General features: G+C 45.0%; 2 protein-coding genes across 5 annotated transcripts in view; one reads left to right on the top strand and one right to left on the bottom strand.

Moving 5' to 3' along the window:
* Positions 1 to 689: 689 nt before the first annotated feature.
* Positions 690 to 12,704, top strand: part of ERICH2 (glutamate rich 2) — an 89,925-nt gene continuing 77,910 nt past the window's right edge. For all 4 annotated transcript variants that reach the window (XM_057503921.1, XM_057503922.1, XM_036888098.2 and 1 more), the window contains exon 1: positions 690 to 1,001. The gene's annotated coding sequence lies outside the window, so the exon portion shown is untranslated. The remainder of the gene's footprint in view (positions 1,002 to 12,704) is intronic.
* On the bottom strand, positions 2,838 to 3,351 carry LOC118913820 (40S ribosomal protein S20-like). Its single transcript, XM_036888102.2, has one exon. The coding sequence runs from the start codon at positions 3,241 to 3,243 to the stop codon at positions 2,884 to 2,886; it is 360 nt and encodes a 119-aa protein (XP_036743997.1). The 5' UTR covers positions 3,244 to 3,351; the 3' UTR covers positions 2,838 to 2,883.

Here is a 12,704-nt window from a genome sequence, read left to right as displayed (position 1 = left end):
TTAATGAAATTCGAATAACCAAATTTGATTCCAACAACTGGCTTCCTTCAAAACACGTTGCCTGGAAACAAATGGGTCTTGGTGACTTACAAGTAATTCCTTGCTAGAAGCCAAGCTTGAGGGACACTTGGAATTTTCTGACAGAAATGCTCCCCTATCCCCTTCTGTGACCAAAGCAACTATTCGAGCAGGAAAGCTTCTCATCGCCGAGGCCGATCACACATCCCGGGACCGAGCCGCCTCTAGTGGGCTGGGGAGGTGCCTGCTTCTAGTCCCTCGAGTCCGCTCTCTGGGGAAGCTGGTGCCCAGAGAGCCACAGGAAACACACAGTCTTCTCGGGGCAGCCTCAGGTTGGGGTCCAGGTCTTGCAGGGCGTGTTTATCCACGTGCAGGAACAACCCTCTCGCCCGACTCCGTACTTCTTTTACTCCACAAGTTTAAAACACTAACTAGGTCACCGCGCCTTTTCCCCTCTCCCCGCTAAGAATATGATCAGGTATGGACAACGACATTCCCATCTCCCTCCCTTCTGCCCTTCTCAAAGCAGACGGTGCGAGGGCAGACATGCGTGTGAAGGTTTGTGCACCCAATTCCGGGCGCAGCAGAAACCCTGGAGCAGCCGGGCACTCCTAGACTTGGGTCTGTCGCTCTCCTCCCCCGCCCCGCCCCCTGGCCCCGCCCCTCGGCCCTTCCGCCTCTCCCCCCGCAGCACTACCGGCTCGGGTCGCGCGCGGTCTCGTCTCCTTGGCGACGCGGCCGCTGCGCTACGGGTTCCCCACCCTGCGCCTACCGCGAGCTGAGCCTCGGGTGTCTGCCCGCAGGTGGTCAGCCTGAGACCGCCGCCGGCGGGCAGAGGCGACGCGGCGACTCCGAGTACCCGCGTGCAGCCGGACCCAGCCCTCACTCTGGACTCCCCCAGGCCTGACTCCTGACCCGCAAACGTCTGCCCACCCCAGGTTCGGGCTCTGGGGCCCACGGCTACCGAGGCGGTGCGCGAGAAGGTAGGATCCGCACGGCGGGAGACGCGCCTCGCTCTTGCTCCCCTGGCTGCAGTCTGGCCTGGAGGCAGGGTACATACACAGCGTGTGCGTCCGCGTGCCTGTGAGCGAGACCTGGGAGTTCCGCCTGGGCTCCGATCTGCCGTGTGCCGGTTTGCACGCGCCAATAGCCCCTCCCAGGCCCCCAAACAAAACAGTCATCTTCCAGCCCAGCGCTTCGGCTACTTCCCTCGGGCTCCCCTATCCTTTCTAAACTTTTTTATTTTACTTTGTTTTCTTTTTACTTTTTTTTTTTTTTTTTTGTAAACGTCTTAATGGCCAGTAGGAGCGAGCATTCACTGGCTGTAATCAGGACGTCGTTACTCGCTAGACACAGCTTGCTTGGTCATAAAAAATTTCGATAGAATTTGGACATGTCATTTAACCTCCCTGAGCCTTGTTTTCATTTTTAAAATGATGGGCTTGCGCAGTGGGTCGCTTCTAAGATCCAGCCTTCAGCCTTCTTTCTATGAGACGACAAAATTGATTCGAGATTTCCAAAACCAAGATATAGTGGTCTTCTGACTACTCAAATTACAGTGTGCCCTGTAGCGTTTAAATTAACACGCAGTGTAATTATAAAGCTAGCGTTTGGCTTCCCAGAGGGCATAGGTGAATTGGATGAATCTCCTCTTTTCCCCAAGAAACCCCTGGAAGGTGTTTTTAAAAAAAAAGTCTGAAATTCCCCTTCAAAGACACTAAAAATGTCTTCTGATTTGTTCGTTCTCCTGCAAACCAAATACACTGATCCCCAAATCTAAGTAATTTTTTCTTTTTCTTTTTTTGCTAATTCAAGTTTTGTTTTTTAATTTCATGAAAACAAGAGCTCTGCTCTTTAAGACTTTACCAAAGCTGAATTCCAACACCTCTGTAGGGATTCCACTGCACTACTCTAGAATTCCAGAGTTTCCTACCCTCAACCCTCACCACCACCATTTGAATTAAGTCTTCAGTGTTTTCTTCCCATCTTTTGCACCACCCCGTGTCAATTCTGCATTTAGAACTGGTTTCCTTAGAGTTCACCTTCAACACTGTCTTTGGTAGGGTATAGGTAACAATAATAATAATAGGAAGAGTTGTGGTCATTATAATTGTAGTAGGAGATAAGTGCTATTATTTATTATTAGCTATTTACAATAGCAATTTACAACCCTTACAATAACTCTTTAAGGTAGTATTTTTATCCTCATTTTACAGTAGAGAAAAGTGGATTGTAGGCTGGTTAAGGAACTTGCACAGGATCACACAATTTGCTGGGATTTGAACATAGGCAATTTGACTCAAGAGTCTGGGCTCCTAGCACTATACTATACTGTAAGGGAAATACATAAAATTCATGTGTAGTTACTTTTATTTTTTTAATTTTTGAAATTTCTTTATTAAAGTATCATGATATACAATGTTGCGATGGTTTCCCGTAAGCAACACTGTGCTTTCAAGATTCACCCATATTATCAAGTCCTCAGGCTCTCTACTGCAGTCACTGTCTATCAGTGTAGGAAGATGCTATAGAGTCATACTGGTCTTCTCAGTGCTGTACTAGTGAGACCCACCTATATTGTGGTTGCGAATTATAGTGTCCCTTAATCCCCTTTTCCCTCCCCTTTGGTAACCACTAGTCCCTTCTCGGTGTCTGTGAGTCTGCTGCTGTCTTGTTCTATCAGTTTTGCTTTGTTGTTACACTCCATAAATGAATGAAAGTCATTTGTTATTTGTCTCTCTCCACTTGGCTTATTTCACAATGGTAAGATTTCTTTTCTCTTTATGGCTGAATAATATTTTATTGTGTGTTTATACCACTTCTTTTTTTTCTTTAACTGATAACCAATTTATTAAAAAGGTTGATTTAAGCATCTGCAGTGTTGACTTCAACCTCAACTCCTGGCTCAATACTGATGGAAGTAATCTGCTTTACAATCTTAGAAGGACTGTGCAAGTCAATGAGACGCTTGTGGATCCTCATCTGAAAACGATCCCAAGTCTTCGAACCTTCACCACAAGGTGTTTTTCTTGTAGTGATTCTCAGAGTCTTGGTAGGCATCTGAACCGGTCCTTTCGCTTTGAGGTTCTTTTCCTTTACACCTCTTATCAAGTCAGCGCATACCTTCTCCAAAGGCTTTACGTTGTGGCTGGTCAGAGTAATTCTAATTTGGTGAATCACCACCTCCGGTTCCACGGGTGTCTTTCCAGTACCTTTAAAAGCCATGGCTGTGGTGTGGCTTCCTGACCGACTTGTTCCTCGGCGAGAGTGAACAGCGGTGAGTCAGGAGCAGGAGCAGGCAGAGCAGAGACCCGCTACAGCGTCTACTGCATCTTCTTCAAAGAGCTGTACCACTTCTTCTTTATCCATTCATCTGTTGATGGACACTTAGGTTGCTTCCATATCTTGGCTATTGTAAATAGTGCAGCAGTAAACATACAGGTGCATATGTCTTTTCGACTCAGGGATCTTACTTTCTTTGGGTAAATTCCTAGGAGTGGAATTCCTGGGTCAAATGGTATTTCTATGTTTAGTTTTTTAAGGAACCTCTATATTGCTTTCCACAATGGTTGAGCTAGTTTACATTCCTACTAGCAGTGTAGGAGGGTTCCCCTTTCTCCGCTCCTCGTCAGCATTTGTTGTTGCCTGTTGTTTGGATGTTGGCCATCCTAACTGGTATGAGGTGATATCTCATTGTGGTTTTAATTTGCATTTCTCTGATGATTAGCAATGTGGAGCATCTTTTCATGTGCCTATTAGCCATCCATGTTTCTTTCTTGGAGAAGTGTCTGTTCAGATCCTCTGCTCATTTTTTAATTGGGTTATTTGTTTTTTGGGTGTTGAGGCATGTGCGTTCTTTTTATATTTTGGATGTTAACCCCTTATTGAATAAATCATTTACAAATATATTCTCCCATACTGTAGGATGCCTTTTTGTTCTACTGATGGTGTCCTTTGCTGTACAGGACCTTTTTAGTTTGATGTAGTCCCACTTGTTCATTTTCTATTTTCTACCCCTTGCCTAAGGATATGGTTTCAGGAAAAACTTGCTCTTGTTTATATTCAAGAGATTTTTGCCTGTGTTTTCTTCGAAGATTTTATGGTTTCATGACTTACTGTGGGGAAGTTGGGGTTCCTATGGCCAGGATCTTCACTGAACTTAAACCACTTGATGGTGTAACTGGCTTGTTGCTAAGCTACTGCTTCCACACCCATAGGCAATAAGCTATTATTGCACTATATAGAGAGCTCGGCCCAGTGCTCTGGGCAGAGGCAGAGACGCTAGTGCTCAACCTACCACCAGGAGAACAAGCCAGATAATAAACTCGTTCACACTGAAGAAACGTTCTGCCATTTCACTGGTCACACTGAATCCATAGTGAACTGGCAGGGGGCTGAAACACATTGGCGAGACAATTGGTGAAGTCAGCAGGGTTCATTGTTGACGAAGGAAAAAGACTGCCCTTATGGGAGGGGTGCTTCAGTGGGCTGCCCCTGTGAATGGGGAGAGAGTGAATTGTCCCCCAATGGGTATGTGGTCTGAGGTGGCTTGTCTCCTGGAGGACTGGGCCCCACCCCAGGACTGGAGGCAAGTGGAGGTGATACCAGAGGCAGTAAGGATAGCCCTTGGTATAGGAAGTAGGTCTTTTGAGAGACAGAGTGCCTGTGAGGCAGTGGGGACTGTGGGTTGGCTGCTTCTCACAGTATTAAAAGAGTCTACAGAAGAGAAGGACATGCTCCTGAAAAAGACCCAAGAAATGGCAGCACGAGAACGCGAGCTGCAAACTTCTGTGGATTCCCTGAAGAAGGGAATGGCATTGATGCAAGAGGAGGCAGCACGAGAATGCCAGCAGCAAGGTGCTGTTGAAGAGGTAAAAGATTCCTTACAGAATGAGACAGCAGTGCTGCCAGGTGCTCTGAAGGAGGAAAAGGCCATCCAGGAAAAAGACGAACTCCTAAGGGGGGAAGCACAGGCGAAGATGTCACGAGAACGCCAGCTGTGAAGCATTGAGGTGAAGGTAAGAGAGCTGCTGAAGACTGAGGTAGCATTGCTGCGAGGCACAATAGAACAGGTAAAGGTTGTAGCAGAGGAGGCACTCGGAGGAGGGGAGAGAAAGGTGCCATCAGCCCCAGAAATGGAGGAGCTGGGGACGGATGAAGGGGTGGTGCCGGAGGCACTGACCCCTCCTGTTTTGAAAGCTTGCCCAGTGGTTGTAAAGAAAATAAAGACCCAGCAACTGAACATTCCCCAAGGAGAGGAGCAGCCCCCTCCCCAGGTCGTGGAGCACTCTATGCTCAGCCCCTATACTCAGGCTAAGCCGGTGAACTTGGGCTCCTGGTTTAGGCAGAAGCCCTCTGAGTCAATATCAGCTTGGCTCCTGCATCTGTGGGACTTAGGGGTGGATGGAATTGTTCTGTCGGGATCAGAGATGGGAAAGCTGGCTTTCTTGACAGTTCAGCCCACCTTGAGGCAGTGATTACAAAGTGCACATTAGACCCCAGGGAATCACCCCCTCCTTGATTGGCTTATGGCTGCACTTCATGCTGTGTGACCCAATCCGGGTGATCTACCATCTTCTCCTGCTAGATGGCAGACATATGCTGAGCTCCAACAGGTGCTATGGGAGCTAGGCATAAGAAATGCCATCTATACTCCAGAGAATAATGGCCCAGATGAAGAGGCTTTCACTACTGGAATGGGAAATATTGTGCTTTAGACGACTCCCACATCCCTCTCTGGGTCTCTAGTGGCCATTCTTTCCCCTCACTTAGGGCAGCCCATAAGCAAGGTGACGCATACAGTAGCAGACTTAGGAAAGGCTGAAGCAATGAGAACATGGAAAGAAATAAGGTCTGCTACTCACAAGAAGAATTTAAAGGGCCCTGTGAGGGTTATGAGGACCCAGATGTGTGGGTGATTTAATACGGGCAGGAGCAGATGGAAGGAAATGGGAAGTTAGATAGGATCTTACGAGAGCTACGGCAACAACTGAAACCAGAGTATCAGTTCCAGCCATTAAGATCAAAGAGGCAGAGGTCAGAGACAGAGCCACAAGTCTGGCCTGTGTGTTTGCAAGATTTCTTGCTGGAGAGTGAGTCAACCTCACTTGAGCCCACACAGGAAGATGAATGGGGAACACAGTTTGGCTGAGGAGAAGGTCGAGGTATCTGCCCTGAGGAACTCAGGGGGACCAGAGGCCACATGTTCAAATAGCTATGCATTGGTCCCCAGTGAACATACAACGTGTCCTGGCTCTGATGGACACGGGCTGAATGTTCACTGATTCATGGTAACCCTGAGTGGTTCCCCGGGACCCCCACCATCATAGATGGATACAGGGGTAAGGCTCTCAGAGTGAAAAAAGCCCAAATCCCTTTGAGAATAGCGCATCTACCCCCAAAAGAGTATACCATGTATGTATCTCCTATACATATTTTGGGGAGTATATTTTGGGGATTGATATCCTGCAGGGTCTATGGTTGCAGACCACTGCAGGTGATTCAGACTGAGAGTACGTGTGGTGAAGGCAGTTCTGAGGGGACATGCTAGGCACCCACCCATAGCTTTGCCTCTGTCTCTGAGGGTGACTAATACCAAATAATACAAACTGCCTGGAGGGCATTAAGAAATTGGAGAAACTCTCCAGGAACTGGAAAAGGGTTATTATAAAGCCCACCCATAGTCCTTCAATTCCCCACTGTGGCCAGTAAAAAATCCAGATGGCTCCTGGCGTATGACTGTGGATTACAGAGAACTGAATCAAGTCATACCCCCTATGCATGCTGCTGTCCCCTCTATTGCAGCCTTGATGGATACCCTCAGCCATGAACTAGGAACATATCGTTATGTGGTAGATCTTGCTAATGCCTTCTTTTCTGTTGACATTGAGCAGGAAAGTCAGGAACAGTTTGCCTTCATGTGGGAAGGATGACAATGGCCTTTCACTGTCCTTCCACAGGGATACTCCACAGCCCACCATCTGTCATGGACTTGTAGCCCAGGACTTGGGTACATGGGAGAAACCGCCAACGGTGTGGCTTTACCATTATATTGATGATTTCATGCTCACGTCCAATTCTTTTTCAGATCTAGAAGGTGCAGCACATAGACTGCTGCAACATTTACAGGAGAAAGGATGGGCTGTGAACAGTACCAAGGTTCAGGGACCTGGTTTGTCTGTCAAATTCTTGGGGGTCATCTCGTCGGGTAAAACCAAAGTTATACCAGAAGCAGTTATAGACAAAGTCCAGGCCTTTCCTACCCCTACAACTGTAGCATTGCTACAGGAGTTTCTGGATCCTCTAGGCTACTGGAGAGTGTTTATCCCACACTTGGCACAAATTCTGAAGCCCTTATACCAGTTGGTATGAAAGGGCATCAGGTGGGACTGGGATGAGATATGTACATCTGCCTTTACTACACCAAAACGGGCAGTCAAGGCCGTGCAGACCTTGAGTGTGATAGACCCATCAAGGCCTTGAGAGCTGGACGTTCATGTCACTGAAAATGGTTATGGCTGGGGTCTCTGGCAGTAGCTTGAATGAACTCACCAACCCTTTGGATTCTGGTCACAACTCTGGAAAGGGGCAGAGGTACGATACACTTTGGTAGAAAAACAACTGGCTGCCGTGTATCATGCATTGCTGGCTATAGAACCCATCACTGGAATGGCCCCATAAAGGTAATAACACCCTATCCCATCTTGTAGTGGGTATGAGACTGGACCCAAAAGCCAAGGAGTGGTATGGCACAAACACCCACACTAGCCAAATGGGTTGCTTACCTACAGCAGCGTAGCACTCTCTCTAGTAGCCCCTTGAGTGAAGAGCTCCAATGGGGCCGGTGGCATATACTAGTGAAAAGCAGAGAGAACTTGCTTTTGAACCATTAGTAGCAGAGAGTCCCTGTTGGGAGGGAAGAGCCCCTATACCTGAAGATGCATGGTACACAGATGGCTCCAGCCATGGGCAGCCCCCAAAATGGAGGACCGTAGCTTTCCATCCTAAGACTGAGACAATATGGATGGAAGATGGTGAGGGGAAGAGCAGCCAATGGGCAGAGTTGTGGGCCTTGTGGCTTGTGATCAGCCAGGAGCCCTCCCCTATAGTTGTCTGCACTGACAGCTGGGCTGTCTACCGGGGCTTGACCCTGTGGCTACCAACCTGGTACCATGCCAAGTTGCTGGTTGGTCACCAATCCCTTTGGGGGCAAGAATTGTCACAAGACTTATGGGCCTGTGGTCAGACTAAAATAATTACAGTATACCATGTGACAGGTCATTTGCCACTGGCATCCCCAGGAAATGATGAAGCAGATAAATAGGCCCAGATATGTTGGTTAGAAGGAAAGCCTGCCTCTGATGTAGCCCAATGGTTACATCAGCGTTTGTTGCATGTGGGGCAAAAGACAATGTGGGCTGTAGCCTGTTAGTGGGGCTTGCCTTTGACCTTCGAGGAAGTTAGTAGAGCCCAGCAGGAGTGTGTCGTGTGCCCCAAAAGAGACTTACACCGAGTTCCACAGCAAGATGGGACAATAGCTAAGGGGCCTATACCCCTTATCAGGTGACACATAGACTATACTGGGTCTCTACCCGTGTCAGAAGGATATTGGTATGCCATGACTTGTGTGGACACAGCTACTGGACTTCTGGTTGCCTTTCCTACCCGTTGTGCAGACCAGCAGATGATCAAAAGAAGCCTGGAGCATCTCTTTGTTGCCTATGGCTGACCAAAGGTAATTGAGAGTGTTCAGGGCACCCGTTTTACTGGACATGCACTGCAGGAATGGGTGCAACAGCTGGGAATCAAGTGGAAGTTTCATGTGCCATACAATCCTACCGCAGTAGGCATGATAGAGAGGCACAATGGCTTGTTAAAATCCAGACTGAAGTCAGATACCAATAGTCTGCGGGGTTGTCAGTCCACTTATGGACCGTGCTACACGTTTGAATGAGAGACCCTGAAAGGGAGCCCTGAGCCACGTACACATGTTAACACATATGGCTGCCTCCCCTGTACAACTGCAAGTACAAACCAAGGAAGAATCACTGAAGCAGAGGTTCGGCCACCAGAATAACATCTTGCTGCCAACTGAACCCCGAAGACTCCATTGAGTGGACGTGGCCTTGGACCTTTCAAAAGATGGACCAATGATTGTTGGCTCTCCTGGCACCTTGGGGACAAGGCCTGGAAGCTGACCTCCTGTGTATGCCTGGAATAACAACAGAGTGGCCACCAAAGGTCACAGTAGTATATCCTGAACAGCCAGAAAGTAGGATCATCTTACAGGGGAGTTTTGTTTTATCATTATGGCCAGTGCATGTACCTCCAGTAGCACTATATATAGACCCTTCAGTAACCCCCAAGGGGAAAGGAGTAAAAGTATGGTATACTAGACCTGGAAGGGACCCCCTTCCTGCTACAGTCCTATCACAGGGCCACTCTCTTGCATGCATCCTACCTGATGGGCAAGATTTGCCTGTTGGTGTTATTAAAATGTGTCTTATCACCCCTAAGGTCTTTGTGGATTAGGAACCTCCTTTGGCTTGAGGATTGTTATAATTTTTGTTACCTGTATCAAAATCTTTTTGTATCTTAATTTTTGTTATTATCTCTAAGTTGTTTTTATCCTCTGTTGATGGTGTGGAATCTGGTTACAGTGCTCCAGCTTTCTCGCACAGGGACCATTGTGGAAGATTGAGAGCATGTAGATTGTAAGACGACAATACTGGATGGGTGGAGTGTGGGGAAGTTGGGGTTCCTACGGCCAGGATCCTCACTGAACTTAAACCACTTGATGTTGTAACTGGCCTGTTGTTAAGCTACTGCTTCCACTCTGGTACGCAATGAACTATTACTGCACTATCTAGAGAGCTTGGCCCAGTGCTCTGGGTGGAGGCAGAGATGCTAGTGCTCGACCTACTGCCAGGAGAACAAGCTGGGTAATAAACCCTTTCACCCCAAAGAAATGTTCTACTGTCATTTCTTCGGTCACACTGAATCCACAGCGAACTTGCTGGGGGCTAAAACCCATTGGCAAGACACTTACATTCAGGTCTTGGATCCATTTCAAGTTTACTTTTGTGTATAGAGGTGGACAACAATCCAGTTTCATTCTCCTATATGTAGTTGTCCAGTTTTTCTAGGCACCAGTTGTTGAAGAGGCTGCTTTTCCCCATTGTATATTCATGGCTTCTTTATCAAATATTAATTGACCATATACATGTGGGTTTATATCTGGGTTCTCTATTTTGTTCCACTAATCTAGTGGTCTGTTCTTGTACCAGTACCAGATTGTTTTGATTACTGTGTATTTGTAGTAGAGCTTGATGTTGGGGAGCATAATCTTCCCAGGTTAAATTTTCCTTCTCAGGATTGCTTTGGCTATTCAGTGTCTTCTGTGGATCCATATGAATTTTAGAGCTATTTGTTCTAGTTCATTTGAGGAATGCTGTCGGTATTTTGATAGGAATTGCACTGAATCTGTAAATTACTTTGGATGGGATATCCATTTTGACGATATTAATTCTTCCTATCCATGAGCACAGGATAGATTTCCATTTATTGGTGTCTTTAATTTCTCTCATGCATGTGATATTTTATTCCTTCTGATGCAATTGTAAATAGAGTTGTTCTCCCAATTTCTCTTTCTCCTAATTCATTGTTAGTATATAGGAGTGCAACATATCTGTGCATTAATTTTGTATCCTGCAACTTTGCTGAATTCAGTTATTACTTACAATAGTTTTTGGGTAGAGTCCCTAGGGTTTTCTATGTATATCATGTTGTCTGCAAACAGTTACAGTTTAACTTCTTCCTTACCAGTTTGGATGCCTTTTATCTCTTTGTGTTCTCTGATTGCTGTCTTTAGGACCTCCAATACTATGTTGACAGTGGGGAGAGTGGGCATCCCTGTGTTGTTCCCGATCTTAGAGGAAAAGCTTTTAGCTTTTGGCTGTTAAGTATGATGTTGGCTGTGGGTTTGTGATATATGGCCTTTATTTTGTTGAGGTCCTTATCCTATACATATTTTTTTGAGAGTTTTTATCATGTTTGGATGTTGAATTTTGTAAAATGCCTTTTCAGCATGTATTAATATGGTCATGTGATTTTTGTCCCTTTTGTTGATAAAGTGCATGATATTGATTGATTTTCAAATATTGTACCATCCTTGCATCCCTGGAAAAATCCTACTTGGTCATTGTATTTTTGGATTTGGTTTGCTAATATTTTGTTGAGGATTTTTGCATCAATGTTCATCAGGGATATTGGTCTAGAATTTTCTTTTTTTGTGGTGTCTTTGTCTGGTTTTAGTATTAGAGTGATGCTGGCCTCATAGGATGACTTTGGACATATTCTCTTCTCTTCTACATTTTGGAATACTTTAAGAAGAATGGGTATTAGCTCTTTAAATGTTTGATAAAATTCAGCTGTGAAGCCATTGGGATAGGGATTTTGTTCTTAGGTAATTTTTTGATTACCAGTTTGATTTCAGTGCTGGTAATTGGTCTGTTGATATTTTCTGTTTCTTCCTGGGTCAGTCTTGGAAGGTTTTAATTTTTAGGAAGTTGTCCATTTCTTCTTGGTTATCCAATTTATTGGCATATTATTTTTCATTGTATTCTCTAATAATTCTTTGTGTTTCCATGATGTCTGTTGTGATTTTTCCTTTTTCATTTGATTCTGTTTATGTGTGTACACTCTCTTTTCTTCTTGATGAGTCTGGCTAGGGATTTGTCTATTTTGCTCATTTTCTCAAAGAACCAGCTCCTGGTTTCATTGATTCTTCATATTGTTTTATTCTTCTCAATATTATTTATTTCTGCTTTGATCTTCATTGTGTCCCTCCTTCTACTGACTTTGGGTCCCATTTGTTGTTCTTTTTCTAGTTTCATTAATTGTGAATTTAGAATGTTTATTTGGGATTGTTCTTGTTTCCTGAAATAAGCCTGTATTGCTACATACTTTCCTCTTAGAAGTGCCTTTGCTGTATCCCACAGATTTTGGGGTGTTGAGTTGTTGTTTTCATATATCTCCATATGTTGCTCTATGTCTATTTTTATTTGGTTATTGATCCACTGATTATTTAGGAGCATGTTGTTAAACCTCCATGTATTTGTAGGCTTTTTTATTTTCTTTGCATAATTTTTTTGTAGTTTCATACCATTGTCGTCTCAGAAGCTTGTTGGTATAATTTCAGTCTTTTTGAATTTATTGAGTCCCTTTTTATGGCCTTATATATAATATATTCTGAAAAACATTCCATGTACACTCGAGAAGAATGTGTATCTTGCTGCTTTTGGGTGGAGTGTTCTGTAGATGTCTGTTAGGTCCGTGTGTTCTAATGTATTTTTCAGTGCCTGTGTCTCCTTACTTATTTTCTGTCTCCTTGATCTGTCCATTGGTGTGAGTGGTGTGTTAAAGTCTCCTAAAATGAATGTGTTGCATTTTATTTGCCCCTTTAAATCTGTTACTGTTTGTTTTACATATTTAGGTGCTCCTATGTCGGGTGCATATATATTTGTAATGGTTATATCCTCTTGTTGGACTGACCCCTTTATCATTATGTAATGTTGTCTCTTGTTAGTTTCTTTGTTTTGAAGTCTATTTTGTCTCATAAGTACTGCTACTCCTGCCTTTTCTTCCTATTATTTGCTTGAAATATATTTTTCCATCCCTTGGCTTTT

Source organism: Manis pentadactyla, chromosome 6 (genome assembly GCF_030020395.1).
Source record: "Manis pentadactyla isolate mManPen7 chromosome 6, mManPen7.hap1, whole genome shotgun sequence".
In the NCBI taxonomy this organism is placed as follows: Eukaryota; Metazoa; Chordata; class Mammalia; order Pholidota; family Manidae; genus Manis; species Manis pentadactyla.
Note: the sequence above shows the minus strand (reverse complement) of the source record. Positions and strands in the feature narration are given on the sequence as shown.

Bases quoted from the DNA above. Each gene is read 5' to 3' on its own strand.
- LOC118913820 (XM_036888102.2), bottom strand. From the start codon at position 3,243: ATGGCTTTTAAAGGTACTGGAAAGACACCCGTGGAACCGGAGGTGGTG.